General features: G+C 33.5%; 1 protein-coding gene and 1 long non-coding RNA gene across 2 annotated transcripts in view; one reads left to right on the top strand and one right to left on the bottom strand.

The window, feature by feature from the left end:
- LOC134249528 (E3 ubiquitin-protein ligase MIB1-like) overlaps nucleotides 1-21244 on the top strand; it is a 46058-nt gene that overhangs the window by 6854 nt on the left and 17960 nt on the right. Inside the window, exons 8-12 of the mRNA XM_062731864.1 lie at nucleotides 2224-2371; nucleotides 2872-3005; nucleotides 5609-5716; nucleotides 12967-13164; nucleotides 13727-13878. Coding sequence (XP_062587848.1) covers nucleotides 2224-2371; nucleotides 2872-3005; nucleotides 5609-5716; nucleotides 12967-13164; nucleotides 13727-13878 — 740 coding nt within the window. The remainder of the gene's footprint in view (nucleotides 1-2223; nucleotides 2372-2871; nucleotides 3006-5608; nucleotides 5717-12966; nucleotides 13165-13726; nucleotides 13879-21244) is intronic.
- LOC134249535 (uncharacterized) lies at nucleotides 8139-12097 on the bottom strand. Its single transcript, XR_009988305.1, has 3 exons — nucleotides 12000-12097; nucleotides 8787-8914; nucleotides 8139-8220 (listed from the first exon to the last, which is right to left on the bottom strand). It is a non-coding gene; the product is annotated as an uncharacterized LOC134249535 (long non-coding RNA).

Here is a 21244-nt window from a genome sequence, read left to right as displayed (position 1 = left end):
CAAACTTTGTTTACTGTATACAAGGAAATTTTTGCCCCAATTTATCTATTGACCTACTATTCTCCAGGTGGGAAAATTTTAAGTATAAATTCTTTGACAGAACTGTGACTGGGCATATGTAGAACAAGACAAAATTGTATGCAAGTGTAAAAGGGCAAAAATAATATTGGACAAAAATAGGACTGACTAACTCTTGCCTCAAAGTCCGATTAAAGGGCACTGTCCCAATACTTGATATCGCGATTACTTAACTTAGCGGAACTCTTTCGAGATGGAGGTAGGAAACGTCTGTTGGGTGGGGGCAAATGTGCTATTTAATATAATGCAAGATCGATCATTGTAGCATTTACAAGGACAGATAAGTAAAAAATCCTGGTGGATTACTTTGCTAAACAATCGCTGAACCAGCCTAATAAATTTCTGAGAGGAGCCAATCCTAAATTGTTACATCTTTGACGATATTTTTAATTCAGCGGAATCTTCTAGTTAAATTTTCATTGAAAATCGTCACATTTTAAAGCAGATAAAATATTCTAAACTTTCCTTATATGACGATGTACTATTTGGAGTTCAATATCTGGCAAAACATTGTGATTTCGGCATTAAATTGTTGGAATCAGTTGATTGTCACTACTGTAAACAATGTCATGTGCCCCAGAAATTTAGACCTTTCTCGACTCCCCCGCAAAAGAGCTGTAGTAAGTTAGATAACAGCGAGGTACTTATTGGTAGTCGCGATATTACGTATTGAAATTTACTCTTTTTTTCCCCCATATTAAAGTAAAAACTCCCAAATGATAAGCAGATCAAATTTTTCAGCATTTTTTACTTAAAAAAAGATAAAAACAAAGTTTGAGATTTTAAAAATTCATGAAGATGTTAATAGAGGTTAAATTTTAGTCTTTATTTAAGGATACACCAAAGGCTCTTTTCAAGAATTTTGTCAATTTTGAGATTTTTGGCTAAGAAAAGGATGCTAATCACTGCTTTATAATGCATGAAAGATTATTGCTGATTATTAAATGGTTTTGTAATTATTTAACAATAATTAAACATAAACACTACCACATGTGAATGTGCCGTTATTGGAGCTTCTGATTCGATCTGTGACTGTCTGCTTCTGAATGGAGCAATAAATCACTGTGACCACATGGGGAATTCTTCACTAGCCACACAGAGGTTAACAGTAATTAAACTACAGGGAACCCAGATTTAGGGAACGAGATCTAACAGGTCACTAATGACCATGAAATAGGAAGTGGAGCTTAGCTCTTGCCATTTTACCGGGAAATCTTTCTGATTCATAATTGAACCTATTTTACCTAATTAAAACACTTAAATATAGAAAAGAACCTCCCATTCTTGTGAATATGCATAGGAAATATGGATGAGTGACAGGTATCCAAAGCTGAATCTCCAAGGTGTCATATATTTCTAGCTTTGGCAGAATTTGCTGTGTAATGGGTTTTTGCCCTCTACTGTAAAGTAAGATCAGACAGTTGGTGGTATTATTTCAAAGGATTCAGCTCCCTTATTTATTGACCAATTTCTCTGAAAACTGGCTAGATTGTGTCTCAAATGTGTGTTCGCAAAACTGTATTTCAGATTTTTGATATCTTGCGTAGTTCTTGAATTATTGGGGAAAATGTAGAATGGGGCTAATAAATTGGTAACATTGAAGGACAAATGGATGTAACTTTTGAACTAAAAGATTTATCAAAAATCTGAGATACGGTTTTTAAGTCCAATCTTTAATCTACCTTGAGGCAAAATTATGACTTTGAGAGGTGGAATACAAAAAAGTTGATTTATAAAATACAAATGCACTTACATTTACATTAAAATTTTAATTATTTTTTGAAGAAGAATAAAATGAAAGTTAAAATTAGGATCATTAAATAGTAAATTTAACAAGCTTTCAAATGATCTATACTTTTAATATGCTATCTTTGATAATGAAAGAATTACAAGCAAATTAAATTCTGCCATTCAGAAACCTTTGGTGTATCCTTAACATATATACTTAGTAAACGACACCAAAATTTCTATATTATGCCACATTCTCGATTTGAAATTTCCCATTGAGAGGGTACAGGACCCTTTACCAAAAAGGGTCCATTAAGCCCTGCTATGAAAATTCTACCTCTTGAAATTAATTTGTATTTTGCTTATGTTTTGATTTTAGAATTGCATAAATTTCAATCATTAACTTTGTGTTTTCAGACTCTTGGTAAGATAGGGCGGGTCCAGCAGATTTATCATGACAGTGACCTGAAGGTAGAAGTATGTGGTACCTCGTGGACCTATAATCCATCAGCAGTCACAAAGGTGGCCTCATCTGATGGTGCCGCTATAGGAAACTCGTCGGGAGGTGAGAATGTAGTGGACTAGTGGTATATATTTTGTTTACCATAAAAAATAATTAGGTTGGAAAAGAAGGGATTTGCAGAAAACTATCTTTGAATTTTTTTGAAACATTTAAATATCATATAACAGGTATTTTCCTTGGTTGGAAATTTTTGTAGTTAGACCCCTTAAACATAGCAAATTTATTTCTGGATTTCAATTTCTGTAATTAAATAATGCCATAAGAATCTAATAAGGGTATATAAACCAAAAATTCTAAGTCATTTGGCAGAACACTGTCATGTGTAGCTGAAAAGCTGTAAAGAATTTGTTTGAAATTGATTCATCATGGAATAGACTTTTGGTACCCCTAATCCAGGGGCCTTGAAATTCATAATTCTGGCAGAATGGCCCTTGCTCATCAAAACTATGTATGTAGTTATTTTGTTGAAATTTGATTATTATACCTGATTTATATAGAGAAATGTAATCCAAGTAAGAAAATGTATTAATTCAACTTTCCAGAGAGACTGAGTGCTTTGCTGAAGAAGCTGTTTGAGACCCACGTGACAGGAGATGCCAATGAAGAACTGGTCAAAGCCGCAGCCAATGGGGACTATGTTAAAGTGGAGGATCTCCTCAGCAGGCCAGAAAATGATGTAAGTCAAATCAAATTTCCAGCATGAGTGTTGCCCTTTTTGCAGTCTTAAACTTTTAGACTGTTTTGATATACATCATGATGTTTTTTGAATCCAAATTAGTTGTATATCAAAGTGTAAACATGTGTACCAAATTTGATTTGAATATGACATTAAATAAAAAACAATGTGATGGAAGTCTACTTACTTAATGCAGGGAAATTTTTGCCTTCATTTTATTAGCTCACCTGAGCTGAAAGCTCAAGTGAGCTTTTCTGATCACATTTTGTCCGGCGTCCGTCTGTCTGTCCGTCTGTCTGTCCGTCTGTCTGTCTGTCTGTCGTCTGTCTGTAAACTTTTCACATTTTCGACTTCTTCTCAAGAACCGCTGGGCCAATTTCAACCAAACTTGCTACAAAGTATCCTTGGGTGAAGGGGATTCAGGTTTGTTCAAATGAAGGGCCACGCCCTCATTCAAGGGGAGATAATTGGGAATTAATGAAAATTTGGTGGCACATTTAAAAAATCTTCTTCTCAAGAACCACTGTGCCAGGAAAGCTGAAACTTATGGGGAAACATCCTCAGGTAGTGTAGATTCAAGTTTGTTCAAATCATGACCCCCGGGGGTAGGGCGGGGCCAAAATGGCCGACCAAAGTTTTACATAGAAATATATAGGAAAATTCTTTAAAAATCTTCTTCTCAAGAATGACAAAGCCATAATTCATCATATTTATATGGAAGCATGCTCAGGTAGTGTAGATTCAAGTTTGTTCAAATCATGACCCCGGGGGTAGGGCGGGGCCAAAATGGCCGACCAAAGTTTTACATAGAAATATATAGGAAAATTCTTTAAAAATCTTCTTCTCAAGAATGACAAAGCCATAATTCATCATATTTATATGGAAGCATGTTCAGGTAGTGTAGATTCAAGTTTGTTCAAATCATGACCCCCGGGGGTAGGGCGGGGCCAAAATGGCCGACCAAAGTTTTACATAGAAATGTATAGGAAAAATCTTTAAAAATCTTCTTCTCAAGAATGACAGAGCCATAATTCATCATATTTATATGGAAGCATGTTCAGGTAGTGTAGATTCAAGTTTGTTCAAATCATGACCCCCGGGGGTAGGGCGGGGCCAAAATGGCCGACCAAAGTTTTACATAGAAATATATAGGAAAATTCTTTAAAAATCTTCTTCTCAAGAATGACAGAGCCATAATTCATCATATTTATATGGAAGCATGTTCAGGTAGTGTAGATTCAAGTTTGTTCAAATCATGACCCCCGGGGGTAGGGCGGGGCCAAAATGGCCGACCAAATTTTAACATAGAAATATATAGGAAAATTCTTTAAAAATCTTCTTCTCAGGAATGACAGAGCCATAATTCATCATATTTATATGGAAGCATGTTCAGGTAGTGTAGATTCAAGTTTGTTCAAATCATGACCCCCGGGGGTAGGGCGGGGCCAAAATGGCCGACCAAAGTTTTACATAGAAATGTATAGGAAAAATCTTTAAAAATCTTCTTCTCAAGAATGACAAAGTCATAATTCATCATATTTATATGGAAGCATGCTCAGGTAGTGAAGATTCAAATTTGTTCAAATCATGACCCCCGGGGGTAGGGCGGGGCCAAAATGGCCGACCAAAGTTTTACATAGAAATATATAGGAAAATTCTTTAAAAATCTTCTTCTCAAGAATGACAGAGCCATAATTCATCATATTTATATGGAAGCATGTTCAGGTAGTGTAGATTCAAATTTGTTCAAATCATGACCCCCGGGGGTAGGGCGGGGCCAAAATGGCCGACCAAAATTTAACATAGAAATATATAGGAAAATTCTTTTAAAATCTTCTTCTCAAGAATGACAAAGCCATAATTCATCATATTTTATGGAAGCATGCTCAGGTAGTGTAGATTCAGATTTTATTAAATCATGACCCCCGGGGGTAGGGCGGGGCCAAAATGGCCGACCAAAGTTTTTAAAGATATATATAGGAAAATTCTTTAAAAATAATTTTCTTAAAAAATAGCAAATCCATGATTGGTCATGGGACTACTTTTGGATTTAAACTTTCTATTAAAAAGCCATCTTCTACTTTTTCCTACCCTTAGTGCTCAGGTGAGCGATGTGGCCCATGGGCCTCTTGTTTTCACCCCTTTCATAATTGGGTAAATTTAAAATGGGGCAAATTCAAAGAATACTGCATAATTTCTTAAACAGAACTGTAACGGGTCAAATTAAAAGGAGGCAAAATTGTTCGAAAGGGCAAAATAACAGGGGGTGAAAATGGTAACCGTGAAAATAACCCTGTATACAGTATTTTATTTGATGACATCCCTTAATTAAAAAAAAAAATATCTGTCAGAGGTCGCATTCCTAGTGCATAAAATTAAACCTTAGTTATAAATCATTGTTCCTTTGTAAGAAATTGTGAAATTTTAGCTGTATGGAATTATAACATCTTACAGATGGTAATAAATAGGAATCACATTTGTCTTTCAGGACATGCACCTTCCATAAATATTCTCACTGAAAATATTACATATATTCATGTATATAATGATATTGACTTTTTTAGTGCATTAAGACATTAATGTTTGTTTTTTTTCTTCTCTAGGCTAATGGTATGTTTGCTGGACATACAGCGCTGCAGGCTGCATCACAGAATGGACACACTGATGTCATCAAGATCCTTATTAAACATGATGTGGATTTCGAAATTGAGGTACATAATTTTTATTTCAAGCCTATTTTGGTGATTGTACATTTAATACTTTATGATGTTGTCTTTGAAAGTACAGTAAAACTCGGTTATAACGAAGTCTCTGGGACCTGCGAAATCAATTCGCTATATCAATAGTTCGTTATATCCATATTTGAAATTTATTAAATTGATATATCTGGGGATCCAAGATAACTGGCTATATCCATGAATTCGCAATATCTGTGTTTCGTACTAAACGAGTTTTACAGTATTAAGTTAACAGAGCTGTTATTTCAATTGTCTAAATTCCAAATGAAAGCAAAGGCCATTATTTAATTTTTTTTATTAAATAAGAAATGGCATGTGCAGTTTTTAATATCAATTCTCTGTAATTATCAAACAATGTCAATAATGCTTGGCCACGTTACATTTTCAATTTCTATGAAACTTTTTGTGTGTACTCACATTGTCACATCATTAATGGTTTTATATTTTTTTATTTCAAAAAATGTCTCGTTGCCATGGTAACGGCACTTATTGTTTCCCCTGAAATTCTTCCTAAAATTTGACCAAAAAACGTGATTTTGTAGGTTTTACTGAATAAAAATGAGCTTAAAAGAAACAAGAGAATGGGAATTTCTACTTTTGTTTCAAAACTACTATTATTCCTCTCTAGTATAACAACATAATTTTTTTAAAACTGTAATTCTGCATAATGGCTTAAAAACGCTTTGCTTTGGGGATTTTGGCATTTTGCCAAATTGAGAAAATTACCATTTTAGACCCTTTTTCAAAGCGATTTTTTAATACTTTGCACACTGATTTGAAATTCAGGAAACAGTGCATTGTATAGATGGTACATAAGTTAGTTTAAACACATTAAAATATTTATGGGACACTTAAGTATTTTTTTTTAAAAAGCTGATGAAAAATAACCCCAAATCTGCAAAATTTCTGTATTTCAAGGAACATATGCACATTTCATTAGGTTCATATAGAAAAGAAATGTTCCTTTCTACCTGTTTTGATGACATTTACAGTAAAATTAGTCCATATCTATCGGAGAAATGTCATGTAAAAATATTCACATCCCATTTCCAAGAGCATTAATACATGTAAATATGTCCTTAGATAAGAGAACTGTGAACACCTGCACAAAATGCCCCCCCCCCCTTCCGTAAAATTGACAATTTTGAAGTACATGTAGACTAACCAGGGCATGTTTCAAGTTTCCTGAAACTATCCCCTTAGATTGAAACTAATATGAAATAAAATTTCCCCTATCCATTCTCTATTAATATGGAAACAGGAATGCGAGATTTGTTACCATGGAGACAGGAATACCAGATTTTTAACCAAAATGGCTGTGTTTAACGTAACAATATTCCCAAAACTACACTTATTTACTCTTTTATAAAACCTGTGTAATGAGTTAAATGTGAATGTGAACTAAATTTTTTGGCATCTTAAATTTGCATCTTTATGATGTTGCAAAAATATAATGCATTTTGTAATGCTATGTCAAATAATTGCAAAACCTTGTGGCTTTTACTTTTTCAAGATTTGGTCAAACTTGAAAAATTCTTACTTTGTATAATTATTTATTAAATTCATGGGCAACTGCAAACCACATATACTTTGAATGAAGTCAAAAATTTAACCCCCCCCCCCCCTTCTGATTTTTTCTTTTAAAACTTATGAAACACGGCTCTAAACCTGAGAAAAATTACATTGGTTTAAAAAGAAATCACATCCTCTTGGGTAAGTTATCTTGGATTTAAACATAAATATCCAACAATGGAAAACTTTAAACATAGTGTTTGGCATATAATTAATAAGTAGGTTTGCAATGGATCTTTTGTATTCTGTAAAGTCAGTTGAAGTTGAAACAATGCCCCCCCCCCCCCCCCCATGAGACACTGTCCCCCACAAGTATCATTTTAAGGAAGTTCTTCCTTTCATTTTACTAGGATCCTGCCAACATCTCATCACACCAACTATATCAATCTCCTTTTCTTTTTTTTCACATGTAAATATAAATTCTGAAAACAAGAACTTTTCGCTTTTTTAATTTTTTTATATATGCAACATCTAGAGTACATGTATTCTCATCTACAGTACATATCATTAGATTTACGTGACAAATTCTACTGTTTCTGCTGCTCTGAAAATCTTGTCTCTGATTTTTCAATTTTAGAGTTTTTGTTGGTCAGGCATGTACCAGTAATGACCTACATTGACATACGCAAGTAACACTGATAATTCGTTAATGAGAATTATGCTGAGTTGAGTTTTTTTGGCAAGGTACAGGATAAAGCATGATAAGTTCTAAAACATATTGTTATACAGCATAAGATTTGAGGATGCCATCACATAATATGATAAACATGTTCCTATTATATTTGAACTTTGACATCTCAAACACTGATATCTTGAAGACGGTGGGTACAAGCATGTTGAAGTCGGTTGGAATTCAGCTTTCACTTGCCTGGTTTCAAACCTAAAATATGGCATCCCTTCTCAACCTGCAATGGTAAATAATTCCTGCACTTTCCAATATACACTGATTTCAAGCTAATAAATGTGTATGTAATCCTTTAGAAAGTTGTTTTCTTTATTCTAGTTATCTAGTATAATAATTCTTCTGTTACTGGACAGGTATTAAATTTTGTTTAAAAAAAAGAAATAGCAAGGTTTAAATTTAGATATAAAACTGAAATATTTTTTAACAATTAAAGGACAGATGATACAAACAAACTTTTGTCAAAGAATTTGAAAATAACAAATGGGGTCATGTTTAAATCAGTAAAATTAATAACTTTCTTCAAGTACTTTTTAATTTTTCATTCATATTTGCATAAAAATGGAATTTGAAGTGAAAAATATTTGTATAGATTAATAAGGTTAGTTTCAAGAGGGCAGACTTTTGAACATCACAGAAGGTTTACAATTTCTTAATATTCTAGAAATTTATTAATAGCATCATTAATTTGCAATTAAATTATGCCAAAAAATATATACCAATCCAGGCATCCATTTTTTGTTTGTATCATCTGTCCTTAATTTACTTTCATATTTTAAGAATGGTTACCTTGAAAAGAACAAAATCTAGGCTGTCCACTTTCTTGCAGAATGCACTTGAACTTCAGTCATGGCCTATTTGGTCCTGTTTTGGTTTACTGGTCTTACTTTTTCTTTATTCATCTTATATGGTAAATCCTTTGATGAAAAAATGATGAAAATAATTATTTTCCTAGGAACATGATCAAAAGGAAAATTAATTTCATTCATACACACACATGTTCATGTGTGTGATCATCTTACCAGTAGTGAATATTTGCCTGAGTATCAAATAATTTGTTTAGAATATTATAAAACATGGTCATTGTGTATAACACAAATATTATTATAAATCAGAGGTGAATATTCTACATGTACATGTATATAGTTTTATTATACCCTCCGCTTGAAAAGTGGTAGGGTATACTGTAATCGGTATGTCCGTCTAGCTGTACGTCCATCTGTCTGTACGTCCGTCTGTCTGTTACGCTTTAGGGTACCCATCTCTTATTATCCGCAACTCCTCTTATACCACTGCAATGGGTGAAATTTAATTAACCTTTCACAAAATCTTTATTACATATTGCCATTGTGCACCTCCTATCTTACTTTTTGATTCGACACATATTTTGGGTTTCCCGGCCACAGTAAAACATGGATTTGTTATCAGTTATAACCATATGGGAGGCAGGGGGTATCATTTAGTGAGCTCATTGCTCACAGTACCCAGACCTGCCAAGTGACCCGCATTCGGTGGGTCACACCCGCAAAATTGACCTCTCACCCCCCACTCATATTGACCCGCGGCGTGTCATTGTTTTCACCCGCAAAATCGATCATCCCAATTTTTTGACCCAATATTAATTAAGCATGTTTGTCTCGTCTCAACAAGAAAGATCTGAAAATTCATCCTAAAATTTCCGATTTGTGTTTTAAAAATCAGGATATGAACATCTTGTTTATTCAGACCTGCCAACCAAAATTGATGCTGTGGGGGGTCATGACCCAACATTCAGAATTGAAATGTTGGGTCACAGCGCGCGGCGACATTTTTGTTGAGGTTTGAGTAACAAAATGCTCCCTAATTTTTAGGCATCAATGCAAACAGTCAAACACATGCATGTATATGTTATATTTTATTGCAGACTTAATTTTTACTTAGGACAGGTTACTTAAAATTGCTTGTATAAGAACACTTTCAGATTGATAGTAAGATTCAGATACTTTTAGTTCAATAGAATTTTTGCAAAGTTTTAAAAATTTAAAAAGTTTCTGGGAAACATTTGTTAGATTCTACAATGATTAATTTTCAACATATTACACAATCAGAAAATTGTAATTAGACATTACATTGAAAGATTGATATTGAAAAATTGCTGCTGCAGGGGGTGGTGGTAAGAAATATGTGCCATCTAATTTCCTATTATTAATTTTAAAACACACACAAAAAAAAATTAAATGAATCAAATACTACAAAATAAATTATGAAGGATACCTAACACCCCAAACAAAAACTTAAAATCGTTAGAGTCATGATGTGACTGACAAGTGGGTATTCCCTTGTCATAGCCATTTAACAAAGAAACACAACGTACAATACTACATTTTGGGAGGGGGGGGGGGGGAGAAATTCAATATACTTCACTTTAGACTCTTTTGCTTTATCTTAATTAATATCATTTTCTTTTAACCACTACTCTTAACAATAATTTCAATATACGAGAGCTGATAAAATCAGCTGTTATCAGTTATGCTTTGTAGTTTCGTTTTTTTACTTTCGTTTTTAAAAAACGATCCCAATGTTTATCATATCATTGTATTTAATTAATTAATTTCTGTTTTTAATAAAATGATATTTAATTAACCTCTAAATCTATGTGGTTCACCATGCATATACCCCTTCAAATGGTTACGTATAATCCCCTAAATGCTCCAGGCATATAACCTGTACAGCTGTGTCAGTCTGAGATCAAGCGTGAAGTGATTTCCTGTGCTTAATTAACAGTTTTTTTAACACCTCGGCAAACAAAGATACTAATCTGTGTGCATTGAATAAACAAGATGTTCATATCCTGATTTATAAAACACAAATCGGAAATTTTAGGATGAATTTTCAGATCTTTCTTGTTGAGACGAGACAAACATGCTTAATTAATATTGGGTCAAAAAATTGGGATGATCGATTTTGCGGGTGAAAACAATGACACGCCGCGGGTCAATATGAGTGGGGGGTGAGAGGTCAATTTTGCGGGTGTGACCCACCGAATGCGGGTCACTTGGCAGGTCTGGCTGGTACCTCTAGTTAAATTTTAAGTTTTAACACTAATACATATGTACAAGTGTACATATATATTTGTTAACTGTTTGCTATTTGAAAAGATTATTATTATTCACACAAAATTGAACTATAGATAATACAGTACCGGTACTTCACAGACGAATGAAAGAGTCTATATAAACAAAAATAACTCAATATTTCCAGTGCATTCTTAACCTAGATCTATTTTCATTTTTGTCAATACATATAGTACAGTTTTGGATATATATAATAAATTTAAAGTTTAAAAGATAGAAGCTATTAAATAAAACAATGACATCAAAACAAACATGCAGTTTTCTGCTTATGAACATCACATGACCATATTTTGCTGATATATAGAATACTATTTAAAAAACTTAGCTACTTTATGCTTGTGCTTACACATTATAAACGTTTGATGCACTTTTTTTGATAGAAACAAACTTGCTCTAGTTAAATATTTTAACAACACAATTCTGTAAAATATGTGCCTAATGCCAATAAAGAATTGAAATAGTAGGATAAAACAATGAATGAAAACTGACAGAAGTGGAAATATATATTATAAAGATAAATAATGTTCACTTAAAAGTCTCTCTCAGCACATCATAAAAAGTAAACCTACTGAATGGCACAGATTTTATACAATCTCTATATATAGACATTTATATTTCGGGGGGGTTGGGGGGGGTTGGGGGTTGGGGGGGGGGTTCAGCTGTATCAGGAAGCGATGTTTATATGCTTCAAATTCCTTTTTATTAATTAAAATAATTAATTCATTGGTCAGAAAGTCAAACTGTCAAAAGGTATACTTTGCTTGATTTGATAAGGACCACTGACCACTACCGGTAAAACAACTGTGTATTGTAAGGCAAATAAAATTAAGAAAATATGCATTTGTTAATCTTGATATTTTTGTAATGCTCAGTATATACATAAATTTACCTTCTGTCTTCATTGTTTAGGATGTCTAGCCTTCTTTTCTTCTTCCAGACTGTAAAACTTTGATGAGGTATTTCGCCAGAAAATGTGCATTGCTGTTTACTACACTCGGATTTCCTCGGATGACTCGTACCTCGCACATAACTGAATGGAGCGTAGCGGAGTCAGCCGAGGATTGCCGATTGTGTTTACTAAATACACATTGTACCTCCAAACGTTAGAGAGTAGTTCAAGGGAAGTAATTAGGAAGCAAAAAATGCTTCAAAATGTGGAAAAAAGTAATCTTTACCTTTGAATTCCTTTTACATCTTTGAGTCTCCCACCAATATTTTACATATTTTGATATAATCAAATATCAGCCTTTCATAATTAATTATTACTAAATTTGTAATCAGTGTGCCTTTTTTGTTTTAAGCCTCCAAAAACTCCACTAAACCAATCACATATCTGATATGTTATAATATGTAAAATGGCCATTTACTATTGAGAGATTAAATTAAAACTACAGATATAATTACTTTAATCTGTAGTATTAAATTTAAATAATGAAAACATATTAAGTTATCCCTTTTCATTTCTGGACACAGTTTTTCTTGATAAGTACACGTTTTTCAAAATTAACGAAATTGAGAATTTTGCACCCCGTTTCTATGGCAACCAAGGGTCTATTTCATAAACCCACTTTAGATTTTACAATTAATGACATAGCTGTTTAAAATTATTATAAAAAAATCAAAATGTTTTTCTATGCGTGGCCAACCAATTTTGATAATTACAGAGAATTGATATTAAAAGCTATTGTACACATGTTTATTTTTTATGCCAGTGAGAGAAATATGGCATTCACTGGAATGATAATTGAATATTATGTCTGCCATAGATTAATAAGATATTTATTGCCAAGTCTATTCATTGCAATTCATAATCAGAAAAAAGATGCCAGATTTATAATAAAACTTCAACCCTGCAGGACAAAGATGGAGACCGGGCTGTGCATCATGCTGCATTTGGTGATGAGCCCAACGTGATTGAGCAGCTGCAGCGTGGTGGTGCTGACCTCAACGCCCGCAACAAACGTAGACAGACTCCCCTTCACATAGGGGTCAACAAAGGTCACATTGGAGTGGTCAAGACTCTCCTGGAATTGGGATGTCACCCAAGTCTGCAGGTAGAAAGTGGTCTGGTTGTACAGTAGTTTGTATATTTGATATAGAGCTAATATTTTATGGAAATTGGGCCATTTAGTTAAAATTTTATGGGGGAAAATTATCATTTCATATGTTGCAACTGTTTTATAAAATGCCTACATGTTTCATATGTTTCAGAGAAAAAAAAATATGCAAACATGTAACTTATTTGCCTGAAAAATATTAATGACAATGACAACTTGATATCCTGAGTTCAATAGGATTATAGAAATTTTAATTTTTAAGATGTCAGAGATGAATCCATGAAAAAAACATAATGTGGTGAAGATGGTAGAATACTTTGAAATTTCTCTGATGTTCGAAACTTTTCTGTAATTTCCTTGACATTTGAAAGTTAATAAGAATTTCTCCAACATTTGACATTACTGTGGATTTCAATGATATATGACATAAATTCTGGATACTAAAGGTCAACTGTTTCAGAATTTGTAATTTTTAATGCTTTGTTTACATACAAGTTTACATTCATATTTGAAACCAGTTTTTGTTGATTAGTTAAATACTTATTGAACGTGTATTAAGGATTCAGAAGGGGACTCCCCACTCCACGACGCCATCAGCAAGAAACGAGACGACATGATTTCCCTGCTACTAGAACATCATGCTGACCTGACAATAACTAACAACAATGGCTTCAACTCGCTACACCATGCTGCTCTCCGAGGCAACCCCAGGTAGGTGTCTGCGTGTCGTGAAGTTTTCAGGCTTGGTGTGAAAGATTGCAGTGTTGTTGTTTGATGCAATGTTGTTAAAAATGGAGCTAAAGTAAATGTTTGAACATGCACTCATAAAAGGAAAATGAGTTTTAAAATTTTCAGTAAACATGACGTAAATGTAATCGTGTCAAAGAATAAATTATGGAAGTATTCTATATTAAACAAATTTATGTAAACTTAGAATGTGATAGAAGTTGTATGGATTGAAATATGTCTTTTTAGTCCAGACTGGAAACAGACGTTTGGCTAAAATATAAATTTCAGTGTATAAAGAAATTTTGAAGAAATGAAAATTAAGAAACAAAACAAACACTGCATGATGGATCGTGTGATTGAAAGAGTTGTCTTTCTTTTAATATAGTAGGATTCTGCATTCGGATTGTCTTTCTTTTCAGAGAGATGCAAAATTATTTGTTGAAATGAGATTTTAACAAACACTAATTATCAGAAATCCTTAAATTAGGTACAACTCTATAATATATGTTTTGGTTTATTATTTTGAACCCTATTTTATCCAGATCCATTATTTTCCCACATCTGAATCTGAAACAAAAAAAAAACACAACAAATATTTCCATCTTTAAATTTTGCAACATGAAAAAGATTTACAGAGACTGGCTGAATTTAAACTTTTAAAGAGAATATAATCTGTATTTAATCTCATTTAATGAATCCACAACTTCTTGACATGAATATGCACTTTTAATTTTATCATTCAAATATTTGAAAAGAATGGCAGCTGCATAGGATGAAATTTAATGTATCTTTTATGAATCTATTAAAAGTACACATTTAACTGTTTCAGTGGTGAAAAGGTCATGAACCTGCACTAAAATTACTTTTAATTTCAAATGAAATATAGAGACATGTACTGGGTGTTTTTTGGCAGTAAAATCTATGGTTTTTAACATTTATCATTTCAACAGAGATATGATTAAGAATTATAAAGAATAAATTTTAAAACTCTAATGGGTCAATAAATTTTTTTCTAAAATAAAATCGGACCTGATAATTTTTTTTCTAAAAAGAACATATCGAAAACGTCTCTATTTCAAAAGTTTAATCATTTTACCACTTCTTTTTCCTTGGTTTAAAGTATTTTTGTAGGTCTTCAAGTACATTTGTATGTGTAATTCTTGCATGCTACTATCTGGCTGATGTTCAAAAGATTATTCTTCCTATCATCTCTGGCATGACGAAAAGCATTTGGTGTTGTGACAGTATATTTTATTGCAGATTGTGCGTAGCAAATCATCTTACCCAAATCCCACAAATAATATATCCCGGAATTTCCCCCTTGGTGACCTCATTCTGGGGTCACTGAGCTGGCACACTAATGAGCATTATCTCTGGAAGCTGTGTACACACAGTCTTGTTTTCCCATGTGGTGGGAGGATGCATCTCCTTTTTTATTCCTCACAGATGTTGGGGGATCATGTTGCTTTAATGATCTTTGGTGGCGGATCAAGGGAGGTGTTAAGGCTGTTATGAGTTGTATGATCATGCCCTGCTGTTTGCTTGTTTTATGTCTTCTATAGGGTGTTAAACCTCTTGTATTATGTTCAACAAGTCTATGATGTAAGGATTTACACAATCTGTTGTTTCTTTGATTTGGAATGAAAACATGTAATGTAGTATGTTCTTTGATTCTGTGAGTTTTGCAGTGCTGCACAAGCATGCATTTCTTGTTAATTTTTGAGGTTTACATCTAGGATTTTGTTTATTAGTTGTACCAAATCAAGGTTTTTGAGACACGGTAGCTAAAAGTGCTACTTGATTTGTACATTTATTTAATATTTTATTGCTATGGGTATTGAAACAGCTGAAAATACCTCTCTAACTTTGTAATTCCCCCTCCCCTCTAGCCATTTTCCCCCTTTTCTGACTTTACCCCCATTAGATTCAGTGTTCTCTATGTAATATCTCAGTTTATATAACAGTGCAGTGTTATGTAATAAGGTGACATTGAGATACAGAAGGAAGGTGATGACAGCTACACTGATTACTGTTTCTTTATGACTGAAATTTTTTTATCAAGATCTCCAGCAATTTAAATAATCAACTGCCAGTGAAGATAATCACCAATAAATTTAAAGAAATCTAGATTTAAAAGTAATTGGAATTTCTAAATCAGCTACATTGCAATTTTTATTATTGTTTGTTTGCGTTATGTAAGTGCATTCCTTGATAATCAAATGGGAAGCCATACAATAGACAATGAAAAAATATGTCGCCATAAAGATGTAGATTTTTTTTTTCAATTTTCTCTTCCTAGCCCTATATTTCCTGGTTGATTTAAGATGTCTGTTCTCTGTGCCTTCAGTTTGATGTAACACTAGAGATTTGTCTGGAATTCAGTAAAACATTGTCTTGTGTAGCATGAGTCTTAGAAAGAATATGTAGAGCGAGGATTCCTTAGCTTTGTTTATGTGATGAGAGACAAGGAGAGGGAGAGAGGCCTTCCAAAGGCCAGACAAATAGTTCCTCTTAAGACTTTCTCAAATTCAGAAGACTTTTCTAAAATTGTAAGCTGAGATTAGAAGGATTTAAATTGTAAAGTTTTGCACAATTTTTTGACAAATTGAATTTAAGTTAGCCTTTTTAATTTAGAAAAAATATTTCAAAGAAATGTACTAATAGTTCATGTAGTTCAAAATTTGAAAATGAAATTCCCTGTAAATACTTGTCAACTTTAGGGTTGAAAGGTTTTTAGAACACTTTGGCGATAATCAAACACTTGAATAGATATAAGGATTATTAATCATATTTCAAAAGAGAAAGCAAAAGAAACAAGGAAACTTTGCTCTGTCTCTAAGGGAAACTATTGTCTAAAATGCTGATGTAAACCACATATTATCTTCCATCTGGCCTGACTTAAGCCCCCCTCCTTGGATGATTGTTTAGCATTCCTGCACTCTGATCTCCAGCTGTTATCCTCCCAGGTGCTAGCAGGGGCAGGGCAGTATGGCAGAAAAGCATGTTGTCCCCCAGCTGTAAGGCATTATCCTGCCATGTATTGGGGGTAACAGTAAAGTAATCAGGTCTGGAATGTCAACGGCTAACATACTGAGACATTTCATTGCAAGGCTAATGGTGGATTTGTCTGTGAGTAATTAGGGTATAGGGATGTTTTAATGAAAGGGATATTGGAAAAAAAGTGCTGAAAACAAATTGAAGAAGGGGGTGGGGGTGTTTACGTAACATGAACATTAAAAGGGGGTTTAAAATGGACACTAAGGAGAAGGGGACCCCAAGATCTCCTGTACATGGTGTATTTATATCAGAAATATGGGTCTTTTGGACTGCATATATCATTTTAAGTGGAATAGCCAGTACTCAAAGTGTAACTAGGAAATCATGTACTTCTGAATATGCTGAAGCTTCTCGAGTATAAATCTGAAATAGAGAAGGATAAAAATGTTTATATTTCCTTTTACACAGTGTTTTGTTAGGAAGGTTTTGCAATGAAAATTGTTAGCATGTAATTTCACAAATCAGTATTATATTCAGAGTATACAATCTTTGCTCCCCCCCCCACCCATAGTTCATTGTACAATGGTTGTCATATTTTTGTTTTTGATGCATAATGGATATTTATGTGGAATTAACCTTTCAACTTCCATTTTTGAATTCCCAGCAAAATAGATAGAGGAATAAAACACTGAAGGCTGACTTACACAATAAGACAGACATTTATAGTGGTATTATAATTATTATTCAGACTGGCAAGAAAAAATAAATTGTTGACAATTAATGAAATTTGCAATGATATCTCACACAAAATGTTACCAAAGAATACTCAAGAACTTGTATTTGTAAAATATGTCATCAGGCTTTACTTTTTTCCACAGTGTTAACTATTGGAACTGTCTTAGAAATGGTAAAATTTTGAAAGAAACATGTTTCTGGTAAATCAGCCTGCTCAAATCAGCAGATTCTTTGGAGATTGGGTGAAACCAGAAAAATGCAGTATTTGGTTCCCCTATAGCTACCAAGACATATTTGATCTTCAACAAAAATTCTATATTTAGTAACATTTGTACGTCTATGGCACTGGAAAACATAACATGCAAAGCACACAACGTAAACAACCCCCTACCATCACTGGTATTTTACATGATTACACCTACAGAAATCTAGCAGTCAGCTGACGAAGCACAAATTAAAACAGCTATTAAAATAATATATTAAAATGAAAGTAAAAAATGAAAATTGGAAGGCATGACCATGCTGACAATACGATTGGTCGGTAACAGTGCCAACTACAGCTGGTTGAAGGGGACCAAATTTAACTGGCTGAACGTATTTGGCCCAATCTCAACCAACTACAGAATAGCAACTAACGTCTCAGCTGCTCGTTTATTGCAGTAGCTGGTTTGTGGAGGGGGTAAAAGGGAAATAAGGGAAAGACTTCATATTATAATAACAAGGGGAGATAACACTGCAATCAGGAGCAAAAACATTCAATACGGTGCGCCCTTCAACCAGTTGTAAGATGCAACAATTAAAGAAAAACAAACTTTTTTTTTTGGCTAGTAATCTTACGTACTTGATACAACAATCAAAATGCATGCAGGGGGTCCAAAATTTATATGAATTCTATGATTCAAATTTTATGTATATTTTGTTAAAAATTTATATGAATTTTGGAGAGGAATCTGATATTGAGGAATAAATTTATCATCATTAATATTTCATGCAAATTTTTATTCAAAACAAAAAAAAAATCTTTTATTCTGAGGAAATATTGTAGACATAAATAAAAATCAATCAATGCACACAGCAAACTAAAAAAATTCAGCAAATCGACTTACATTTTCTGCTATAACTCAATAATATCCACATCGATATGAAAACATAAAAGATAATAGTGATATTGTTAAGACAAAAATGATATCAGGAACATAGTGCAAGTCCCTTATAACTGTGATGTAATCCTGAAGCCATGGCCATCGACTGAGGACTGAGCACAAGGAACACCAAAAGCCATGTGATTGTCCTACCTGAGAGCAGGTATAGGGGGAGATATATTTGGCAAAGTCAGCCATGTGCCATTGGTGTATGTGAGAGAAGGGAATTTATACACCAGCCCCGTGTTGAAATGCTCTCACAGTTTGTGTATGCCTAAAGATGTACACTGTCTGTGCTGTGTTTCATTGTTGATCAGAACGGAATGTTGGTTTTCCTAGGCTACCCCCCTTGAGATGTGCCTCTCTTTCTCCATTACCTGCCTAAGGTCAGGGGGTCAGGGGTCAATGTCTGTGTAACCCTGATAGTTTTACCAAGAGGAGGAGGGTATTATTTGTAAAAATGTCAGTATACCTGCTCACAAATGTCGTGTCCTTTTACTGCAACTTCTTCGTAGTATATAAAATGAATTACATCGCTTACTGGAAAAGCAATTCCTAGACTTCTTAGACTTTGCTCAAGGATATAATGTTTCTAATGGTAGATAGCCAGACACCAGTGTTTTGGGGGAAATTTATATGATATATGTATGATTACGTTTTGCTTTATAAATATTCATATCTACCAAATCTTCTATAGACAATTGACTATTAGATTAAAACTACTTAGAAAATTCTTTGAGATTGGCAGTTTTGAGTTTCGTAAGGATTGCCCTTTCTGCTGGTGTGGATAACTTATAAGGCAGGCAGGGCCATGGGAAAGCTGTCAGCATATTTGGTCATGCGCAGCCATTGGCAGATGGAACATCAACAGTGTACATAGATAATCGGCAACACTTACTCCACGTGTCTCCCCGTCAGAAGATAGGGACCCCCTAGGGGGGACAGACTCTGTGTTGTGTGTCCCTCCCCTACGTAATGGGAGGAATGGAGAAATTATCTCCCAGTCTTATCAATGTCAGGTCATAGCAGTATATGATAAATTCAGATAATGATTGCTTGCAACATTTCCTATCTGGGATTCAGGTTTTCCTGTCTTGGGGCCTCAAGACAAGATAAATCAAACTTGGCAGACACTGCTACTTGAAACCAGAAGAGATTGGAAGATCTAAATTTAAACAGAGCTCAAGAAATATGTATAGCCATCATGCTTTCTATGTAAAGAGCAAAGAGCCCTTTGATTAGAACATTTGATTTCAAATTCCGTTTGGAGCGTAGTTTTAGGGAGAGGTATCTATCCCTCATTGTGCCTCATTCCTCCATCCCCCTTTGTGGCCCCTCAGGATGGTTTTATGTTAATCCCCTCAGTACATATGGTTCTGCAGCCAGTTCCTGGCATTCCTAAGGCTATGAGATAAAGTAAACCATATGCTCTGCTAAACCTCAGTTAATCCATTAGATGTAGGTAATTGTTCAGTGGGTTTTACAGACTCCGAAAAAGACAGGAGAACTTTTTTTTGTGAAGCACTTTTTTAATTGATGTTGTGGATGCATACATCTTGTTAGACAGATTTAATACAGAATTGCTTCTTTTAATCTTTGAGACTTTATGGATGGAATTTATCTTGGAGCTAATTTTTGATGCTGAATTTCAAACTTAATTTTTTTTTTCGTTTCAGATCATGCAGTCAAAGTCTGCATGAAAATGATTTTTAGCTTGGAAAAATTATAGTCAAATATGCAATGGCCTTGCATTGCAGATTTGGGTTAGCATTAAATGAAAGGAAACACACATCTAAAAGCTCATTTTAATTTTGAAAAATGTCTTGGGTCTTAATAATCCGTGTATATAGGTCCATTCTATAATTTTTTTAGTTTTTTTTCACAAAAATCTGGATTTTCAGATTATAAAAGCATAGTACATACAATTTAACAGTCTGTATTTTAAAGTAAACTTTCATCCATATTTCTCATCTTGCTAGTCGGCTACTTTTTAAAATTTAAATTCCCTATTGAAATTAGACAAGGCCCTTTACCAAAAAGGTTAGGTAAATTTTACAAAAATTCAAATCAAATTCATAGTCTTTTTGATAATTTTAATTCATTGCAGTATGCCAAGTTCTTAGAATTAATTATAGGCAAAAAAACCCACCTTTTTTTTATACAATAGATTTCATGGATTTTTGTTTTAAACTTTATAAATTGAATTGTTTTCATTCTCCTTTGTATTATACAGTTGTGAACATATTATTTTGAATATTTTTTCAATTCAACTATAGAAAAGCTAAAGAAAGAACATTTATGGAATAAGGATAAATTTTCTTTATGGTTAATAGATGAAACTTGGGCAAATGCAATTTTAATGCATACCTTTTTGCTGTTATGTACGGTAAAAACAAGATTCTTAAAAATTACTTTGATATTGGTTTTTCAGAAGAATGAAAAATTTACACCTTATCTTATTTTTCTGCAAACAT

Source organism: Saccostrea cucullata, unplaced genomic scaffold (assembly GCF_032062105.1).
Source record: "Saccostrea cucullata isolate Sc308-1 unplaced genomic scaffold, CSIRO_AGI_Scuc_v1 ctg1054, whole genome shotgun sequence".
Classification (NCBI taxonomy): Eukaryota; Metazoa; Mollusca; class Bivalvia; order Ostreida; family Ostreidae; genus Saccostrea; species Saccostrea cuccullata.
Note: the sequence above shows the minus strand (reverse complement) of the source record. Positions and strands in the feature narration are given on the sequence as shown.